General features: G+C 39.8%; 1 protein-coding gene across 8 annotated transcripts in view; it reads left to right on the top strand.

The window, feature by feature from the left end:
* The window catches only part of lama2 (laminin, alpha 2), a 209785-nt gene that overhangs the window by 93836 nt on the left and 93286 nt on the right, over window positions 1-22663 (top strand). For all 8 annotated transcript variants that reach the window (XM_061051767.1, XM_061051769.1, XM_061051773.1 and 5 more), the window contains exons 18-21: window positions 306-419; window positions 4433-4560; window positions 9907-9993; window positions 18488-18699. In XM_061051767.1, coding sequence (XP_060907750.1) covers window positions 306-419; window positions 4433-4560; window positions 9907-9993; window positions 18488-18699 — 541 coding nt within the window. The remainder of the gene's footprint in view (window positions 1-305; window positions 420-4432; window positions 4561-9906; window positions 9994-18487; window positions 18700-22663) is intronic.

Below are 22663 nucleotides of genomic sequence, written 5' to 3'. Positions count from 1 at the left end.
GCATGAGTATTTATTTATGTCTATTTCACAACCAGCTAAAAGCCCCTCACACACACACACACACACACACACACACACACACACACACACACACACACAAACACACCCATTTCACACTCAAGCATGCAAACAGACAGTAGCACAAGACACACAATCACTGACAGTGAAGCACACTGAGTTGAACACACATAGACACACACACTTGAGGTGCTAATTAGAACATCACAGGGTAATTACTCTTCACTACAGCTGCTTAAAGACAACTCTGTCAGTCCTCCTGTCCTTTAACTTTGTGTTTTTTTCAGACCTGTATTCCTGGTTTTCGAAGGGTTAACGGGAATCTTTACAACGGCGTATGTGAAGCTTGTCAATGCAGCGGACACTCTACGCAATGCCATGAAGTCACAGGACACTGCCAGGTAAGATGATGAAGAAACTGATGAAGATACTTTTCTGATCGTTTGGCTTTAGTCCTCCTGCATGCAATGATTACAAAAAACAACAACATGGAAACAGGAGGAAACAGTTAACAGACATCAAGAGCAGAACATGTATAACCTGTTTAAAGAAGACCTAAACATATATGTTATTTACACAGTATGAAAGGATTCTTTTTTCAATAATTCATGCATTTATTTCATCCCGGTTAGATTACTACAATTCCCTGTACTCTGGTCTCACACAACACAACCTTAACAAACTACAGCTGATCCAAAATCCCGCAGCCAGATCCTTAACCAGGTCCAATTATGGACAGAGCACAACACACCGGTTTTAAACTCACTTCACCGCCTCCCAGTCTTATTTAGAATTTATTTTAAAACACTAGTGATCACTTTTAAAGCTTGTAGAGGCTCAGCACCAGATTACATCACTGACCTCCTGACCCTAAACGAGCCCCCATGCAACTTAAGACCCTCCTGTAGGTCATTACTTACTACACCTCGATCTTACCTCAAAATTAAAGGTGGCCGAGTCTTTTCTGTACGGACCCCTGAGTTGTGGAATGACCTGCCGGAGGAGAGATCAGGGAAACTAACAACCTGTCTTCTTTTAGGTCACTATTTTAGACTTTTTTTTAAATAGATTTTATGGGTTTTGTTGTTTTATTACCATGTGTTATGTTCCTTTCTATCAACTGTTGCTCATTTCCTTTTAATTGTATTTAAAAAGTGCTTTGTAACTAGTTTTGAAAAGCGCTTTAAAAATAAAGGTATTATTATTTTATAATTACTTGAACAATATCTTTTGAAAGTTGTGCAGAAAAGATCAACTTACTGCTTTGTAACTGTACCTCAGAAAATGCTTATGTTGTGCACTAGTTCTACACTTAATTCACTGCTATTCCTCCTCTAACTCATGAAGCTGTCAGCCCATATATCATCATTAAGGTACTCCAGGAAGTCACCTGACATTATGAGTAAATGAGCTGACGATATTGTCTGTTTTTAACGGACAACACACCCCACATTCCCAGCCATAGATTTATTTCAGGATGATTAATTGAGATATTTAACTGGCTAGATTGGGAGCCCTGGATTTCTCACACGTAAAGTCAATTTATAGATGAGTGTTCATCCTATTAAGTGCATATAACATGAATGTAGCAGCCGTGTAATTCTTAATAGGCTGCTGAAATGGACCATGAAGCCAAATAAGCAGTAAGCTGTTTCAGGATATTTTCAGGATATTCCCGCTCGGTGTAATTTTATAACACAAAAAATGTAAATCAGAGCAGCGTAATCTATTCATTAAAACAATAACAACATGTGGGGGAAAAACAAATTGATTTTTATATTGAATATTGGTGAGGAGTGAATTCTTCAATGTCGTTTTTGATTTAGGAATCTCCCTCCAGTGGCCATTAGAGGATCATTCTAACACCTTGCATCCTCTCTTCACAAACATCCACGAATACATCCACACACTCACACATTTGTGTACACTAATACACGATTAATGAACGTGGGAGGTGCACACTCACACGCATTCACACATTCATGCCAACCTGCTCATGTGCAGCTGCACACACACATTGTCACACCTGCACACACACATTGTCACACCCCAGCAGTCCACACACTGCCTCAGGCCTAAGCTGTCAGTAAGCATCAAACTAAACACACACACAATGATACACACACACACACACACACACACGCACACACACACACACACACACACACATACACACACACACACACACACACACACACACACATGGAGAGAGCTGTGGGTTTAGTATTACCATGTTATTTTTCATTATAGATGAGGAGGATGCTGGGATATGTCAGAGGAAAAAACACACACACACTGAGTCAGACAGACAACCGATCTATCTCATATAAACACACACACACACACACACACACACACACACACACACACACACACACACACTGTGTTGACCTATAGCACTACGGCGTCATTCAGCTATAGACAGAAAACACACACAGTGTATCCTCAGGGAGGGTGGGTGGGTGTGTGTGTGTGTGTGTGTGTGTGTGTGTGTGTGTGTGTGTGTAAGTGAGTTGATGTGAAGTTTTCCTCTCACTGTGTGTGTGTGTGTGTGTGTGTGTGTGTGTGTGTGTGTGTGTGTGCGTGTGTGTTACAGTGGGTTTCAGCAGTGTAGATGTGATGTGAGGGGGAAATGATTTCGAACATGACTGACTGACACACACACACACACACACACACACACACACACACACACACACACATGCATACACACACACACACACACATGCATACACACACACACCACACACACACACACACACACATGCATACACACACAGTAGTAACATGTAACTACTGCTGCTGTTTTTTTAAGCTTGAATTACTAAAACAGGGAAACATCCTGATTTCCCCAGTGGAAAGAAAACACAAAATTTACTCAGCATCACACCGACCAATGAAATACTTTATATCACTACTGTATTTCATCTGGATTTTTAAAGCTGTGGATTCAGTTTTTTTTACATTATATTTCATAAAAATGAGTCACAGGGAGACCAGATTCACACCTGATGACATGACATTGCTGATCATCTCACACATTTTTGTCTTGACATTAGCCAGAGGGAAAACAAACAAACACGGAGACGTCATTAAAGCAGACGCAGAGGAATTTAAAAATAATAATGCTAATATTTCTTTATTAAACACTGATTAAAAAAAATACATCAAATCAATTCATGTCCAACCATTTAACAGTATTGTAATAAGTTTCTTATTAGATCAGTTTTTTATTAAAGTAGTGGACTGTTTTGAACTGTGTGTTAAACTAAATCATGAGCCATGTGTTTACACTCTTTGTATTTGTAATAAGCATCAAATATCAAAAATGTACTTATCAGTGATGATTACATTATCGACCAATCAAATGTCTCCTTTGTAATAAATCCTGTGAGACATTATTGACGGAGTGGATGAGTATGTAGCTGAGAACACGCTGAATGTGATGCTGCTCTTGAACCATATTATTCACCCTGACCTTCTTCTGATTGTTCCTCCTGCTGCTGTCTGCTTGACAGTGATGGGAGTTGACAGCTCGAGTTAATTACAAACAGCTTTGTTCTTAAGTATCAGCAAACGTCTGCTTTTCTTTATGCTGCGCTACAAACCCCCGAGATTATTAGTCTGTAACTTTTCCAGTGTGCGACACTAATTACACAATCAAAGAAATCAGGTGAACCATTAACTCTTTGTTTTCTTACCTTCATCCTCATTGGGCAAAAACGACGAAAGCTAATCAGGGGCTAATTATTTAGCTTCATCATCATTTTAGGATAACAGTAATGTAGTAATTTAACTTGTCTGTTTAGCACTTTTTATTCACATTAACGTTTGCCATGTACAGCTCATTGTCAGAGTTCTTCACTTCTACTCTCCAAAGCAATAAAAGAAAACACTGGGGTTGTTACGATCAGATGATTCCTCCGAGGCTTCAGTGGGAAACACTGAAAATAAACAGGATGCAACATCAGAAATTGAAAAAGGACAACAATTTTAAAGGCCAGTGTTGTTTGTACAGCATAGTTCATGAACTGACTCATTTCAAAGCACTCTGCGCGGTATTAAAACTCAATAAAAGGTGCATTTACTGTTAAAAGGGAGCAGGGGAAACAGAGTTAAAAGTCATTGAAATAAATCAGAAATGTTCACAAGAAATGGAAAAACGGCAGACAAGAGTTGCATAGTTCATCATTAAAAAAAAAGAAAGGAACATTTAACGATATGGGATTATATTTTCTAGCTAAAAGAATGGTTAAATATTGAATCATTGAAGTGTTAAAGCACCTTCATCATTTCAATAAACACTTCAAATATTCCTGTTACACCTTAATTAAACGATCCCACTCTTCATTTACTTTTGTTGTTTTCCTGATATATAGTAACTTCAACCTGTGTGCCCCCCCCCCTCCCACAGGACTGCTTCCACCACACCACTGGCCCCCACTGTGACACCTGCCTACCTGGTTACTATGGCAATGCCACTCATGGGACACCTACAGACTGTCGCCGATGCACTTGCCCGCTCAGTCTTCCGAGCAACAAGTATGTTAAACAGTCACTTCTGATTTAATGGCTAATGTAGACTTGTCTCTTCAAAATGTTCTGCTTTACTTCCTTACCTTCCTCTAGGAATATTTTAAGTCGTCTTTAAAGCGTATAACCACATAAAGAAGCTGTGGGTTGAAGCAAATGTAACGACATGAATGGAAATATCACCACCGCAGGTGAAAGCGTCACTATAAGTGGAGGGAACATCATCTCTGTAGGTGGAAATGTCATCACACTTGGCAGAATCAATATAACTGTGGCTAGAAAACTTAACAGTACCGAGCTCAAACCTCCCACAAGTCATTAAGGCATTTAAAACCCTTTTATCAAAACCTTTCCTCTTATGTAGAAATCTGCTCACGCTGTCTCACAGTCGCTGATTACTGTAGGTTTATCAAGTTACGGCAAGTATCCGCAGAAAATGTACTTTAAAAAAGAAGCAAACTAATGTCTGACCAACGGAACATTTCTCTCCCACTGAAACCCTTTGACGCATTCGTCGTTGATCAGATTCAAAGGAGATCTTTAAGACATAAAAACTATAAAAGATAGCATGAGATTCCAACCAGTATTGATTTATCTAAAACGTTGATTTCATAAAGTGTTTTTTTTTTACACACAAGCAGCCAAGGTTATGGTGGCCTCTCACATGGTCTATACAGGAAGCAGGCATCAGTATATCATTGAATTACTTCATCTGGTGACTGCTTTTCCTCTTAAAGCTCCTGTGAGGACTATTTATTTAAGTATGAAACAGACTGAAATAAATACTGATGTCTCTATATGACTTTCAAAAGCAAACTCGACCTTCAGTAAGAAGATTTCTTATTTCTGTATAGTTATCTTTGTGTGTAAAAGCTGCCGAGGGATGAATGTCAAAGATCGCTGCCAAAACAGTCTTTGTTTACATTTCACAGTAAAGATTTGCAGTGAGTTATTTGTTTGGCTGTAACAAAAAATAGTATAAAAGGATATTTCTTGTAAGTGACAAGATCTGCAAATAGATACAAGGTACTGCTTTGTCCACAAGGGGGCGCCAAAATTGACAAAATGAAAGTTTCTAAGAGGAGCTTTAACTTGAACTGCAGCTGCCTCTCATTTTCAACAGTAATCATCTGAACACATAGCATATACAACTAAAGCATCAGAGACTTTTTGTGGACTCTGTTTGATACTTCCAGCTGTTGCAGCCAAAGTCAACAGATACTGTTACTTCCCCTTTAGCGCTAGGAAACTAATTGTTATTGGTTGCCATTAAAGTCATCTGTACCGCTGTAGGTTTGTTAAAACAGCTGTCAGATGAAGAACTCCAAATAAATAAATTGATAAAATAACTTAATAAATGAAGGGATTTACCTAGTAGTATTAAGATAAATCAGCATTTTGTGTTTGGCAAGAGTTTGAAAGTAATTATTCAATTTAATGTCTTCCACTCCCGCTTTAAGTCATAAAAAGTACACCACATAAATTGATCTAGGATTCAAACACATACAATCACTAAGCGGGAAAGGTCTTTGTAATATATAATATATAAAGCTCAGTTACTTACAATACTGCCTGAGTATAATGTGAGCCTAGACAACTAGCTTTTTTTGAAGAAAGCTTGAAAAAAACCAAATCATGAATCAAAAGTTAAAAAAAAGATGCATTTTTTTCTTCAGGCTTCCTCCAACACGGACAGTTTGAGTAGAACTGTAGAAAAATGTACCTGTGTTATGTCAAAGATCTAAAAATATGGACGTTAAAATGTCAGGTAGGTTACTTAGGAATAGTGTCAGCAGCATTTGCTACGAGCAACAGAAAGTTCAACTGGAACTATTTGCTAGGTTCAGAATTTTTAGACATTAAAATTTAACATTTTCTATTTGTTGTAAGTGGGAAATTTCCCCTACTCTTAAAGATCTGCAGGTTCCTTAAATGTCTTTGAAAGATGCTGCATGTTAGCTGCATAGATGGGCGGGCACACACACACACACACACACACACACACACACACACACACACACACACACACACACACACACACACACACACACACACGCAGGCAGCAGCAGCTGAGAATCTTGATGCAGTCATGACACGTCATGTCGAAAACTCTCTGAGCTAAAGAAAGAAACAACTCTCTCTGTCTCCCTCCTTCCCCTTTCTCCCCCTCCTCCCCTCCTCCTCCCCCTCGCCCTGCAGTAATAATAGCCTGAAGGTGCCGGCTCTTTCAGACACTCAAAATAGCCGTCCTGTCGCTTAGGTTCACTGAAGCCAATCACTCAAATAGCCGGTCAGTCATTCAGTCACTCTGTTCCTGTAAGCAGTAATAGCTGTTATGAACATCTGACAAAGTGATGTCGATGTTAGTTTCATCAAGGTGGTCATTTGCTGCAGATCAGTAGAAACCACTTTATTGTCCTCTTTATTGACCCCTAAGCTGAACCATTGTACTGCTAAGAAAGTTCTTTAGTCTCTTTTATTGTCCATCAGCTCGATCTCAAATGACCAGACAGATCTAAAGACATCGAAAAGAGAAAGATGGATGACCTAACCGTAAAGTTCACAGTTTTGTCCTCCCACGGATAATAATCTTTTCTAAATGTATGAGGTCTGCGTACATGGATTATTCTGCAAATATAACACCTATTGTTTCCTTGTTGCCTTTGTCAGAAAAAAAGCATAAGCAGACTTTTAAAATGTGATGTTATGTCTTATATATATATATATATATATATATATATATATATGGAGCTAAAACTAAAACATTACACACAGGTATTTGTTGTTTTTAGTCTGTGTGATGGCCACTTAGAGTGTGTGTGTGTGTGTGTGTGTGTGTGTGTGTGTGTGTGTGTGTGTGTGTGTGTGTTTGAGTGCTCATGTGCATGTCCTTTTTTTCTTTTTAAGATTTAGTTTTGAGCTTTTTTGTGCCTGTAGAGATAGGACAGTGGATAGAGTCAGAAATCAGGGAGAGAGAGTGGGGAATGAAGAAAGAAGAAAGAAGCCACAGGTGGGATTCGCACCTGGGCCGCCCGCTTGGAGGAGCAAAGCCTCCATACAGGGGGCACGCACTAACCACTGCGCCACTAGCGCCCCGTGCATATCTTTTCTTTGAGGTGCCATGGTGTTGTCATCATATCCTGCATGATCTGGGGCATCTGGGTCCATTGCTTTGGCCAGGATCTGCCCCTCTCTCTCTCTCTCTCTCTCTCTCTCTCTCTCTCTCTCTCTCTCTCTCTCTCTCTCTCTCTCTCTCTCCCACAGCCAGGCCGCTGTGTGAACATTTGTTGCTCTTTAGTTAGTTCTTTATGTTAGTGCACTCTTCAACACCTCACACGCACCCGTTCACCGATGATTATACAGATTGAACACACCTCATCTTAAGTCTTATTATTTAACATTTATTTACTTTATTTTGTCATAAATTACTTGATAATTTGATAACTATTGATTCCTCCCGTGTTTTGCCACGACCCACGAGCCGGGTTATGACACCTGAGTCACTTGAACTTGGCTCAATTAATCCTCACAAGGCCTCAATACTCCCAGGATTTAAATATCCGCAGACAAATCGACATCTTCGCCCATTTGTGTATTTCTGTAGATGTGGACCGCATGTAGATTAAAAGATTTAATGAGTTCTATTAATAGAGCGGCTCATTTGGATGGTTCTTCTGCCTTGGCACAGACACTTTCCAAATGCTTTCTGGCTGTGTCTCAGTCTGCAAATGAAACCTTTCATACAGATTTGACATCATGTAGGTTGGTGTGTTGTTGCCAGAAATGACTTGATATATCAGGACATATCAGGATATATCAAGGGAGCAGTAATGAAATTTGGGCTATCTCGAAACTTTTCTGATTAGCTGAATTACTTTACTGAAACTTTCATCCGCCTTCGCTCCAGCCAGACAGAAATCTCATCTAAATCACCTGTTTTCAAACTGACTTCAGGCTTCATGTTGAGTCTTGAGTCAAAATGTGAATATCCCTGGCTATATGAAAGAAGTTTGAGCAGTGTTTGAATGTGATGATATTTGGTTTTTATTGCTGTAGCATGAATGTCATGAAGGATGATAATTTGTCTGATATGCCGTTTACTCGTATAGGGGAAAAAACATCTGTTATTGTTATTTTACCAGTGAACATTTAGTCATTGTGATATAAAATTCTATATGCCAAAATAGAGAACTCCCTCCATATTACAGTCTCTTCCAATGGCCTTACATTACCAGACCAGATAACTGGGAAGACTAAGGCACTTCCTGGTTCATTTTCTATTTAAAGGAGGTCTTATTAAAGTGCATAGAATAAAGTGCTTCTGGACAAAAATGATGTATAGACCTTTAAACCAATCAGAGCGTCAAAACATGTTATAGCGCTGAGCAGAGCTAGACTCTTTTTCAAATCTTGTCACAAGTGAAGAAAACGAATCAGTCAACATATAGAGAAGTTATACCTTCAGGTTTGAGTCATACAGACGCAAACAGAATCAGAGTGTTAAATAAACAGTGGTGGCTTTTTGAATGGAGAGATAGGACCGTGGACAGAGCTGGAAATCAGCTGGGATGATGGGTCTGACCAGAGTAGCTGGAGATCTATCTAACTGGGAAGAAGAGCAGACCTGTCAACCAGAGCAAATGCAACATGGACTCCCAGTTTCATCTGGTCCCCAAGCTAATCGCCCGATTCAGCAGCAAAGATATATAAGACCGGTTAAACGTGACAGGTTCTGCATTTGACTTGAATATCCGTTAGTTTTCTTTGTGGCTTTGTTGTTGGGGCAAACGTTTGAAGTGGCCTGTAGACGCTCAACATTACTTTGAGTGAGACGGCATGCAGCTAGCGTCGTTCAGTCAGACAGTCGTTCGGTGAGTCAGTGTGTGTCCTGGAACCCGAGCCAGCAGAACTATCTATAGTTTATGGAAGTGGGAGGGCGACAGAATGAGGGAAAGAGACTATCACTTTACTCTCTCTCTCTCTCTCTCTCTCTCTCTCTCTCTCTCTCTCTCTCTCTCTCTGAGTTCATTTAGGTTACAGTTCACAGTGAGGAAGAGTTTTTATGAAATTCAGGAGTGTGGGTGTGCGAGAGAGAGGAAATTAAGTGTGTGTTCCTTATACAGTGTGAGTGTGAGTTTTTGAAAGTGAAAGTAAGATAAACAGGTGTGTGTGTGTGTGTGTGTGTGTGTGTGAGGGGAGTTAAACAATGGCCTTAACTCGCCTCTTTCCTCTCCTCTTCCTCCTCTTCATCCTCCCTCTCTCCACACTGGGACAACGCTACCGACTTCAACAACAACAACAACAACAACAACAACAACAACAACAACTACAACGTCCTCATGGCAACTACAAAAGTTTCAGCCCCACCTGCCACCGGAGTGAAGAAGGGGAGTTGCAGTGTGACCGGTGTCAGCCTGGATACACAGGGCCGCGATGTGACAGGTAACACACACACACACACACACACACACACACACACACACACAAGAAGAGAATATAAAATGATGTTTTGTAGAATATATAGCTGTATGTAACTCCATGCTCTCATGTCAACTTTACTGTCTTTAGGTTTTATTTCGATAAGAATTTAGTGTCAATACCTAGACATTTGTTTAGATCCATCATTGGAGTTCAACTTTGGTCGGTTATCTTTGAAGACGCATTTACAGCTTCAGCTTTACAAAGCTAAATACAACATTTGATGTGAGTGCTGATCTTGAAATAAAGGTGATCTAGTTGTTGTCTTGCATAAAAGAGACTTTTAGAGAATAGACAATAAATCAGGTCTGACTTCAGCCAACTCCAAATGAAAATAGAAAGTGCTGCTCGTTAACTGTTGTTGAGCACCATATGTCTCGCTGTCCGTCTGGCTTTCTGTCCGCAGCACATTTACAAGTTGAGTGACATTCTTGTTCCATTAGCTGTGAGCTTCTTTACCAACCCAGGGCTAATGAGACGTCTCTCTGGATGCTAGTCTTGTTAAATCTTCAGGCTCTACTGTCATGAGTAAATATAGTTTGTTTTTTTAAACCAGACAGGCTCGAGGATATATATTTTATTTGGACTGTTTTGTTGTGTTGTGCTGATGTGTACATGTTCAGGTCTACTTAATGATTTTTTTTTTCTCAGCTGAATAAAGCAAAGTAATAAACCTTGTTGCTCCACTTTTCAGCCGATAGATTCATTAAGCCTTGTGCTGAGTTGTTGTTGGACAGCAACATGACCCGGCATTGAGAGGAACATGTGACAGCAGCTGATTGTTGTTGAGTCTGTATTGTTGAAATGAGCCATGTGCTGGATGGCTGCAATACCGCTTTCATTATAATGTGACTGCATGAATCATGAATGAGTAAGTGACCTTGTATGTATCTGTATGTGTTCAGGCATGAACATATGGATCTGTAATTGAATATACAAAATGCATATATATATTCAGTCATTTGTCATTAGGGACCTTGTGCAGTTCATATTTTTCCCTGCTGAAAAAGAAATGTTTTGTCCTTTTTTTTCAGTCTCATATCGAGGTCTTCAGTGGTTTGGTAGCGAGGCAATGTGACAAATAAAACACATACTGTTACTTTAAACCATTTATGGTTTCCAGTGGGTCACTTTTGAAAGTGGTTTCATCAAGACCAACTAAAGAACAAAGTTTGGGTTGCCAGATTTGAAAACATTTTTTTTTTGTTTTTTGTTACATGTTTTGCGATGCAGTTGAACTTGATGCATTTAAAGATATTTTGTCACCTTCCAAGAGGCTATACATTCTGAAGATGTTAATGTTGATACATGTTGATTTTGGTCCAGGAAAATTGCAAAACAGTCCATCTAGAAACCCAAAGTAGTTCTCATAAGCTGATTATGTAAACAATTTTACCTTTACTTTTTATTTATTTTATTTTGTATTATTAATACTTTATTAATCCCAGATGGGAAATTCTGGTTTACTCTCTGTTATTAAGAAACATGCTTTTCACACAAATAGGCCCGAAATACACACATGTACAAAAAGGACCTGTGGACATGCATTAGTGGAGAGATGTCAGAGTGGGGCTGCTACACAGGGAGCGGGCGAGAACTGTTGGGGGTTCGGTGCCTTACTCAAGGGAACATCAGCAGTACTCAGGAAGTGACCTGGCACCTCTCCAGAAACCAGACCAACTTCCATACTGTGGTCCGCACCGGGACTTGAACTGGGGACCCTTTAAAGGGTTAACTCTGATACAAATGGTTTCTTATCAGGAAGTGGAATCTTTTAATCCATGAAAATCAAGTGTGGACTCCTCAGCATGCTTATTGGCATAAAACATACCTTTTTCTTTCAGTGTGTTGGCGAGATTTTCTTGTGGCTGGCATTAATGGTAACTTGGTCGTTTGTATGCAAAGTTTCTGTTTTCTTTGTCTTGAAAAGCAAAATGGAATTCCTTTAAGAGTTGGCTACACTTTGCATTAGTATTTTGTTAAATGAATCAGTTTTAGCTGGATAACTACATAATAACATGTTGATAATATACAAATATAACTTCAAAGAGGTGTTCTGTTGCACTCTTTCCAGACCTTGTTTGTGTGTTGCCAGTATAGAAAGAGCGCTGCTGGTGGCCTCAGCCTCAGACTGATGACATGAACAGTCTGCATGCCTCGCCGCTCTGTCCACAGCAGAATCTCTCCGTCTGCAATTAAGTCTTTTTATAAACATCGTTTGACACTGGAAAGCAAGCGGACTCATGTCAGTACATTTTTAAATATCTTGTCAGTCCAAGCAAGGCCTCTCCTCTGAAGTACAACCAAACTAATAACCAATATAACATAATGATCCAGACCAGTACCAGTTGACCCTTGACCTCTCTATCTGAGGTACTCCTTTGCTTGTATTAAGTATACAATTATGTGTGTGTTTTTGCAAAAAAAGGTTGATCGACAACAAATTATTTTTGAGCAACTGTATGTTTCTGTGTCATTCAGTAATCAAATGTTGGATTCAAATCAGGAGAGTTTTATTAGAGTTGTTATGTTCCCCGTCATCAGACTGTTTGGTGTTGAAACGGTCAAATCTCAGTCCTGGATTTATCAAGTATCGTGTTCTTCTTTAATTGAAAATGTCGTTCAAGTAAAACCGTTTTAATATAATGGAATTTTTAAGTTTTGGCTCATGCAAATAATGAATTTTTTTGACATTATCATTGTGTACAACCTACAGATTGGCATTCTATGGCACTAAACACTATCCAGAAAACTAGGTGGATGTATATCTGAATCTGAACTTACACACAAAGGCTGCTGTAGCTGTCCTGTTGTTGACCTGACTTCTTTCAGCATAAAATAAATACGGTACAAAAAGATATGCTATGATGTGATGATGGTAAAATTTGCTACAGTGAAAAGTGGTACATTATGATTCAATTATTCCTTATGACACAAAAGTATACGGTATGATAAGATACGCTATGATACAGTACAGTGCATTACAGTAGAAGATGTAACAATACGGTACATTATGACACAGTATGATACAAAGGGATATGGTACAATATCATACGTTACAATACAGTATGATCCTGTACAATACGAAACAAAAAGATCAGGTACAATATGATCTGGTATGATACTGTACAGTACACCAATATACAATACAATATATTATACCAATTTCTCATATGGTACAAGAAGATATTTTGCATTACCGTGCCATACAATACCATATGATGCAATAACGTACTTGACACATTATGATACAATATAGTAGGTTACAACACAACATAATAGGATATAGTGCAATATGGTATCAGACGATACGATATAATATGACAACATACAGTATATGATGTGATACTGTCCCTTATATGCAAGCTCATCTGCAAGAAAAATCCAAGTGAGACTATGTCGATTAAATCCACTGCACACAGGGGCAGCTGTGGTCGACAGATTTTCCTCTTTCTGATCCACTGTATGTTTTTATTCTAAATTTCAGAGGCACGATGAGAAATGATCTCCACAGAAATCTGGACTGAATTTTTATAAACTGTGATGAGATAAAGCTCTGATAACAATCGTATGGCATTACCAGAGCTGCTTTGTTATGATCTGTGATGTAATCATGTTAGGTTTTGGGCCAAATGTGAACGCGTACGCTGAGCATACTTGGGCATACAAATGTGTGTTTGTTTTTGAATACGCAGCTTCATGCTTCTCTGTACTGTATGTACATTGTCGCGTTCATGTGTGTGAAGCGCTCGTCCCATATGGTGCCTCCAGTCAGCGAGGCAGGACAGCTGGTAAACAGAAAGGAGAGAGAAACTAGGAGTTGAAATAATAACACAAAACAATATTTGATCACTACTGACGGCATTAAAGAGGAAATCAGCAGTTGGTTGTTTCTTGTTCTATTGCTCTAATTTATACCTGCTATTCACTACCTGCCATTACACTCCATTATCAACAGTGCTTTTGTTGGTGTTAATGGTAATTAATCGTAATATGCCAATTTGTCTGTATTACAGGCTTTAACTGACTAAGCTACACTTCTCCGCCCATGCTGAGTGATTCTGCTTTTCAGTTTCCTGACCATAAGAGCTATTTAGGATTCAGCTGAAAGTGGTTTAATGCAGCTTACTAACAATAAGTCAACTTTTACACTTTAAGCTGATAAATGGTGCATTAGCAAGTACATCTGGATGTGATTGTTCTGATAACGTCGTTCAAATTTAGCAGTGACTGGACTTTATCTAGATGCTATTGTAAGCTTGATATGAAGCTATTCGTCTAGAAGTAAATGTAATGTGGCTGCTATGATTAGTGTTAATGTCACTTAGTGTAGTTGTATTGATGTCAGCGTCCTTAATGTGACAGTTGTTGTTTTGAGTGAAGCCTGAGTGTTGTAGTCAAGACTACACTAACCGGGACCAGAGTTGTCAGAGACCGAGACAAGACCAAGACATTTAGGGATCGAGACCAAGACCATGGCAGGGCGAGACCGAGACGAGACTAAGATCATAAATACCAATGAAAAATCATCATTTTGTGTGCAGGGGGGGCGTGTCACTTATAATAATTTCATCTTTATAGCTCATTTAAAACTAGTTAAAAGTGATTCACAATTAAAACACAAATTACACATGTACTAAAAAACATAATAAGGAAAATAAATAAGCACAAGATACTTCCCTTACCATCCCATTCATGCCCCACCGACAAGCAACAAGACCCACCACAGTGCACCTTGTTGCCACCTTTGGAACCAGCACTGAGCTTGACTCTAACAACATGTTCAAGTTTGTCATCTAAAGACAAAACAAAAACAAAAAAAAAACATTGGCATCACTTTAAGTTATTTCACTGCAGTAATATTCAAAAAGAAAAGCGACAATTTTTCTGTTTTTTTTGTAAGAAAAAGTCCCTCTTTACTTCCTCATAACAATCTGCCCCAATTTCTAATTTTAGAAGAATATCTCCAGTAAAGCTCACAGAGAATTATTAATTCTTTAAGAGTTATGGAGAACTGTGTGTGAGGGAGGAGCAGAGTTGGTCCTCCCCTGGCGCCGACTCCTCATTTGTGACACTAAAAATAAAAGAACATAACTTAAAGGAACCCTTCCCCTCTCCCTACCCCTCTGTAACTCTGTACCAACTGTGCTCACCGTCCACTTCCTGTTCCCTCTGAAGGCTTTCACCAGGTGTAGGACCCCCAATATATCTTCTTTAAACACTCTGGACCCTACACTAAAAATACCTTGTCTTCCTCTTGAGGCCAAAGATGCACACACACACACACACACACACACACACATGCCACCAGTATATATTGTAGGAGACTCTAAGTTTAAATTCAGAAAATGCTCCTGCTATCAAAAAGTGAGATTGCTGCGGCCAGAGGAATGTACTTGTAGCTCTTCACACACACACACACTACCAGTAACACTCGCAGAAAGAGACACTACAGCTTAACACACACACACACACACACACACACACACACACACACACACACACACACACACACACACACACACACACACACACACACACACAGCAGCTAATAAACCAGTTCTATTGAGTACCAAGAGGGTCAGTGGTAATAATGGCTGGCTGCTCTTGACTCTTTCGCTCTCTCTCCCTCGCTCCTTTCTTTTCCCTCCTCTCTAAATTCAATTCTCTTTTCAACGTGAAAACCTTTCCCCTCACCTCTCCACCACACACACACACACACACACCCGCACTCTCTCTCCTTTTTCTCTTTCATCTTATTCCCCTTTCAGCCTGTGGAGCTTGATTTCAGCTAAGGCCTGTTTTATTTGGTAGCAGTGGCTCTTGACACGGCGGAGCAGACTCGGGTTAATATATTTTTCGCAGCACTCTGACTTTCTGTTATTATTAATCAAACCAAAGAAAATATAAGTCTTGGACTGGTATAACCGCTGGTTACACATTTCTGTGTCCTTGCAGAAAGTTGTTAACAACCACTTTCTGTTTTATGTTTCAGTGAATGAATGGTACCAAGCAAGAACACTTTTTATGTTTTGACCTTGAAAAATTCAAGAATAAAAACAACTTTTCATTTTGGAAATGTCCAAGTGTTGTGTCCAGATACAAAAAAAAGAACTGTCCAAAGAAACCACAGACAGTAATTACTATTTATTTTTCTTGGGCTTCAGAAAAAAACGCAGTTTCATTTTAATTACAACATAAGGCTCCATGTCCACTGCCTTTTTTGCCAGGCTGAAAAGCACTTGCATGAAGGGTTTGTGCGTTGGAAAGAAAAGCACTGCACCTCCCTCCTGTCACTATGACAACAGTCTGTTGACAACGGCCGCTGTGTGACCGACACTGCTCCATTACTTTTTACTTTATGTTGTATCATTTGTGTCGTATATTTCCCGATCAGACACGGGGCACAGAGGATGTGGGTACAAAACACGATCCATGGGCTGCAAAAATACGGGGAATACTGTGTCATACATTTGGAAAAGATCGCCTTTATGAAAAATTAAAAGATTTGCAACTTGATCGCCCGAAATAGGCGGAGCGATCTGAAAAAAATGAGCCTGGGAGCTGTGCCTTTTCTCCATGCTGCAAATGCTCTCTCCTCTCATTAAAAACCCATTTTTTAAAACGCTGGTGCTCGCTAGGTGGACACAGGACCTATCACATCGCATCGTTTGAATCATCTTATAAATAGGAACAAAACCTAAACAAGCGATACTTTCTCAATCAGCATGCATACATTTCACCTGTTGGATAGAGGCCTGAGTGTAAAGGTCACGCTGTTAAACCACACTGATGCAGCTATAAGGTAGGTTACCCTTAGATTCATGTGTGATTGCTCAAGTGCACCTTGGCACAGCTCAGGAAGAGAACTGGCATCTCTCCAGCTATTAGGCCAATTTCCAGGACTTGAACCGGCAACCCCTCCAGTCCCCACAGACAGCGCTACATCATATCATGCAGGCCTAACTACAACTCTGTGTACTGTTGCATCACATTGAATTAGCATTTGTGTTACGAGCATTAGAGGCATGTAGACATTTATCGCTTCAGGCTGAGAACAGTATTTCATAATTCAGGAGAAGAACCTGCAGAGACTGCTGGAGATCACCTGTTGTGGATCAAACTGCCTGTAGATATCTGTTTACATTTACTTTGGCTTTGTTGTCCTCCAGCTTTGTGTGAGCACATCTGTGACTAAATGTCTGCCAGTATGTTTCTGTTTATATGATATTAGTGCATGTTTGAATATGAATTGGTGCCTGAGCCAAGTAGCCACACAGCTGATTATTACCATGACTCAGAGAGATTGCTTGTTTGTTACTGAGCTCTCTCGTGATGATACCTGCTGCCATTAGTGATCTTGTGTGTGGAGATCAGTGTGTTGTTGGTTTACATGCTAGAAGCTGAGGAAATCACTCATTTTGATGTTACCTGCTGGATACGGAGGGTTGTTTTCTGTGGTTATTTGGTCCAAAAGAAGGAAGAAAAATGACTGCAGTTATTTTGCAGACCTGAAAGCTGTGGGGGGAAAAAAAAATACAATTTCAGGTATTGTTTGCTACATGAAAGCAGAATAAAACAGTATTTTCAAAACGTATTATTGCACTACCTTTCATTTGACAAATGTTGGATGCAGCATTACCCCAAACTCAAATTATAGTCTGAGAACAACAACAACAACAACAACAACAGGATGACTTCTTTTTTGCTCAAACTTGAAAGCTTACCATGCAGGATGATGAAACAATGTTGATGTTTGGTTGTTGTTAAATCAAATTTGTGGACATTTTTTGTGTGAATGCTGGATCTTTCATAAAGAGAAATGAAGAGATACTTGCAGGCAGTTTATCTTTGTTGCTTTCAATGCAGCTGATGAAGAGCTATTTAATGTTACCACTAGGGGGCACAGAATTCAGAAGTGTGAAAAATCTCCAGGGCCCAGTTGTTCAAAAAGTAACCTCATCACATTTAAGCTATCGTGTTAAATCGATTCTTAAGAGAAATTAGAAAATTTGATAAGATCAGGTGATGTGATGTTGTTTTTTTTTTTTGTTGTTTTTTTTTAAATGCATGCAGTCACATCCTCCGCTCACGACAGCATGTGGTGGATGCAGTTCAGAATCAGATTGCATGTCAGAAACAGGATGGAGCATGACAGACAGATACATTATACATTACATACATCAGCCTCCATAATATTCCATCATTCCTCCATCTACTACCAGTTCAATCTTTTCTCCAGTCAGCACATTCTGCTTACAGAACATGCTTTTTTTTTTTCTTTTTTTTTTTTACCTTTGTTTAACCAGGCACGTCATTAAGAACAGATTCTTATTTACAACGAGTTCCTGGCAAAAACAGAATCCTTTTGAGGGGAGGGGGGGGGGGGCTGCAAGGAAAGGTCAAAACATGAGTCAGCTTCTTTACACTCTCTTTCTGTCTCTCTGCTGCCTCCTAGATGTTCCAACGGGTACTACGGCCAGCCGACTGTGCCAGGGAGTTCCTGCCAGCCCTGCGATTGCCATGGCAACTTGGATCTCTCCATACCTGGCAGCTGCGATCCAATCACAGGCCAGTGTCTGCGCTGTCGCCAAGGATATGGCGGCCCAGCTTGTGACAGTTGCGCTGAAGGTTACTACGGAGACGCGATCACAGCCAAGAACTGCCAACGTAAGTACATTTAGAAACAACAACCAGAAACAATTAACAGATAAATTCTTTTTTTTTCAATAAATCAGTTGCTTTGATTTGTTGATGGGATTTGAGCACAAACATACTTTTACATAAAATGGATACTTTCCCAGCCAAATGTTACATTTAGGCAGAAGGAAATTTTTACTTAAAGAATAGTTACAACAAATACATCCTGTATTACCTACAGCTCATACATGATGGCCGCCTTAATTGACACAAAGAGAAGTTTCTCACATCTGCTTCAAAAAGTTATACATGTTTTATTTTCCTGCACTATTTTTTAGAATGATGATAGAATTGGCACATTCTTTCTTTTACATCGTTACAATTCCTGCAACAGCTTTACCTGGTCTGCCTGGTCCAGGAGCTTTGGGTGGCTAACATAAGCTAGCAAGTGTAAGCAAGCTTTTTACCCCTTATTCTGTGTATCTGATACTGTAAGTTGAGTTAGTTCCCCTCGATTCGATCTTGTGCTATTATTACTCAACATTCAGCATTTCACTTTTTCTTCGTCATCTAAAGATTACATTCTGGGCTCTTTGTCTTCGTTTGTTATCTACATAAATTGATATAGAGCAAAAAGAAGAGTTGGGAGAGAGAGTTCGGGACGACACAAAAGTTGATCCTTGAACCCGTGTGATGAGGACCGTATAGCGTCTGTACATGTGGGTCCTGTTCTGCCATCTGAGCTAAACCAGCTCTCCCATTTCCTGTTTTTCTTTACTTCTTTGAAAACCCACAGTGGCCAATGACAAAGGCTGACATCAGTCCGCCTTGATTGGCAATACATCGTTGTAAATTTCACACTTTCAGATTTTTTTTCTATACAATGTTTTTATTGTCTTTGGTAAAATATGAAGTGTTTGATAGTGGACAAAAAATCTGACATTGTATTAAAAGCCTGAAGTGTGAGTAACCTAGGCAACATTTGAATGATTTGAACAAATTGTGTGCGTCTGTGGCTCTGTGGTTGAGTCATCTCTCAACCTGAAGGTTGGGGGTTTGATCCCCAGCTCCTGCAGTCACATGTTAAAGTGTCCTTTGACGAGATACGCAAACTCAAATTGCTCCCGCTTCTACGTCAGCGTTGTGTGAGTCAGCGTTGTGTGAGTCAGCGTTGTGTGAGTCAGCGTTGTGTGAGTCAGCGTTGTGTGACTGTGTATAAATAGTATTCGTTCAAACTGATGGATGCTGATGTTTACGCAGCCTCTGCCAACAGTGTGAATGTGATTTGCAGACTAGAAAAGTACAAGCTCAAGTCCATTTAGAAGACACCGTTTGATATTGTCCATTAGCAGCACAGGTGCTGTTATCACAAAAACAATCTGACACATAGAAACTATCCAGGAATTCATCAAACACTTCAGCCAATATTGCAGCTTCAGATTCCCAGCAGGGGTGTTACACTGAAGAGCTGTACTTCCTATGTGAAACTCAATTTTAGCTAAATGATATGTTTTAATCCTTTCACTTAAACACTGAGTGGATAGCACACCATCTGGAGTGTGTGTGTTTGCGTGTGTGTGTGTGTTTGTGTGTGCGTGTGACTCCATCGACGAGCAGCTGTGCTAGTAGGAGGTGTGATGTCGTAGCGGCCTACTGACTGCCAGCTGTGTTTAAAAGTGAGAAAAAAAACTTTACCTGTAAAAAAATAAAAGAGGGGGGGGGGCATTTAAAAAAAGAGAGATGGCAGCAAATACGGACGTACAGATGGCGCTTGTTTGTGAAAATCTTCATTAAAAAAAAATCTGTGCTGTTGACAATAACGGGCAGGCAGGAAGACAGATGAGCAGAGAGACAGACAGCAGAGAAATAGACAGGCAGAAGCAATAAATAGACAGATAAAACCATCAGAGGAGTGCAGAAGCAGGCAGACGGGGGGTATTAATGTGTATTTGATAGCTCATTGTTCTGTAGTTGTTTCCCCTCTCCACCCAGCTAAATGGTTATTGATTAATCAGCCTGATCTATTGCTCTCCTACAGTGCTGATCGGCTGCTCGTGTCTGCGAGTTGGAGGGCTGTTATCGATCCTAGACGAATGACCACCAAGAATTATTAAAACACAACAACTCCGTGCTTCTGTCAGTCCATCTCTCTCTCTCTCTCTCAGTCTGCCTCGCTCGCCCTATCGCTTCCAGTCTTAATGAATTTTATCGAGTCAAGCGGCAGAGTTCAGGCCAAGTCCATTTGCGCACTATTAGACTGTAAAAATCTTTCACTTTTTCTTCTTGATGCCAGAGTTCTCATCTGCAGACAGTTTTTATTCTGCTGCCATTGTGTCTCCCTGTAATAGCCGAGTTTAATTCAGTCTGGAGAATAAAAATGGTTTTGATTTGAGAGGCAAACTTTACCACAAAGCCATTTGTTTGAGGAAGAAATTCAAGAAAATTAACTCCTCTGTCCATTCCTCACACGAAGCAAAGTCGTTTGCAAGTTGTTGAAAAGTGAATTGCTCCGTCAAATTTGTCCGATCACTGGAACAAAGTGGATCTGTAGTAGCTCAATAATGTAATTATACTTCTTGTGTTTCGAACACTTAATGAAAGGTACTTCATACAGAAGATCAATAATCTCTTCGGGGATTTGGGGAAACCACACAATTCCAATTTGGACCCTCTTAATGGACTGTCCAGTGGTGTGTTTAGTACAGAGGCTCATCGGCCTCCGTGTTGTAATAAAGTGAAATGAAAAAGTTCCAACAAAGAGAAAATTTTGAAAACAAAGTCCGAATCGATTTGTTGTTTGATGACTCATAAACAATTAAAGCAGCTTTTTGGATGAGAGGCGAAACATCTTCAAAAAGTTTAACCAATTCCAGTTGGAGGAGGGGTGGGGGGTCCTACAGGAAGTCCTTTTTTACACTAAATTCTGGCTGCATCGGAAGAGAAGTTGCCATCGTTCACAGAGGCATATATCATGGTCAGTCAATAGCTGATGGATTCTGAGACTGCCTTTGCATTACCATGACCTGGATGGATGAGAACATGCACCAGCTTGACTCAGAAACTTTGATTTCCTGTCATTTCCGTCAGACAACTAACGTTTGCAATGTTTACACATATTTATTGCAGCAGAACATACTGTAGTTTGTGTTTGGCGTCCGGGCTCTGACCTCATCACTCCTCACAGTTTTAATTTACATGCAGAACCCCCCCCCCCCCCCCAGTCGGAGCCTACAGGTGGATGCTGGAGTACTGGTGAGGTCAGAGAGAGAGGGACTGGAAATCTTGCGGCATAAATAGACAGCTAATTGTAAAGAGGTGCTGTCAGGTGATTGTTGGGAATGATGCACGTCAAGTGTGAAATCAGTGCAACATTAGCATCACTTTTGAAACCAAGAGCCGATACCTTTTTAATTATCCTAGCTTAAATTCATTAAGCACTGTCCCTGCAAAACTAACTAACACTCCATGATAAAAAAAAAAAAACAGAGCATTTAACATACCTTGAAGATTTCTCCTATTACACTTCCAATTACATTACATAAAGTACCATGCTTCTGCAGTAGAGAAATAGACAGGAAACATACACTAAGCATATAATGGATGTTTAAATGAATTCATTATTTTCACAATTTCCCAGTTTGGGATCAATAAAGTAATTATATTCTATTCTATTCTATTCTATTAAACAGCGTTTCAGCTCTCTAACATTTCTCCTCAAGGCCCCTGAACACAACATCTCATCATCGTGCTCAACATGTCTGCGTCTTTGTCTCCTTGTTTACCTTGAGTACAGTATGGACTCAATTTACACATGTTTTGTAACGTAAGCAAACTTAATAGTTTGTTTAACTTATTGATATCAAGCCAACGCACCGCTGTAGTGCTCACAGTGTTTAATAGATGCACGGTAGCTTCTCCTGTGGCTTGTGTGTGCGACAGATTGCCTGGTAACAGAACATAATGTATTTCAAGTTACAAATAATTTCATCGTCAG

This window comes from Labrus mixtus, chromosome 12 (assembly GCF_963584025.1).
Source record: "Labrus mixtus chromosome 12, fLabMix1.1, whole genome shotgun sequence".
Lineage (NCBI taxonomy): Eukaryota > Metazoa > Chordata > Actinopteri > Labriformes > Labridae > Labrus > Labrus mixtus.
Note: the sequence above shows the minus strand (reverse complement) of the source record. Positions and strands in the feature narration are given on the sequence as shown.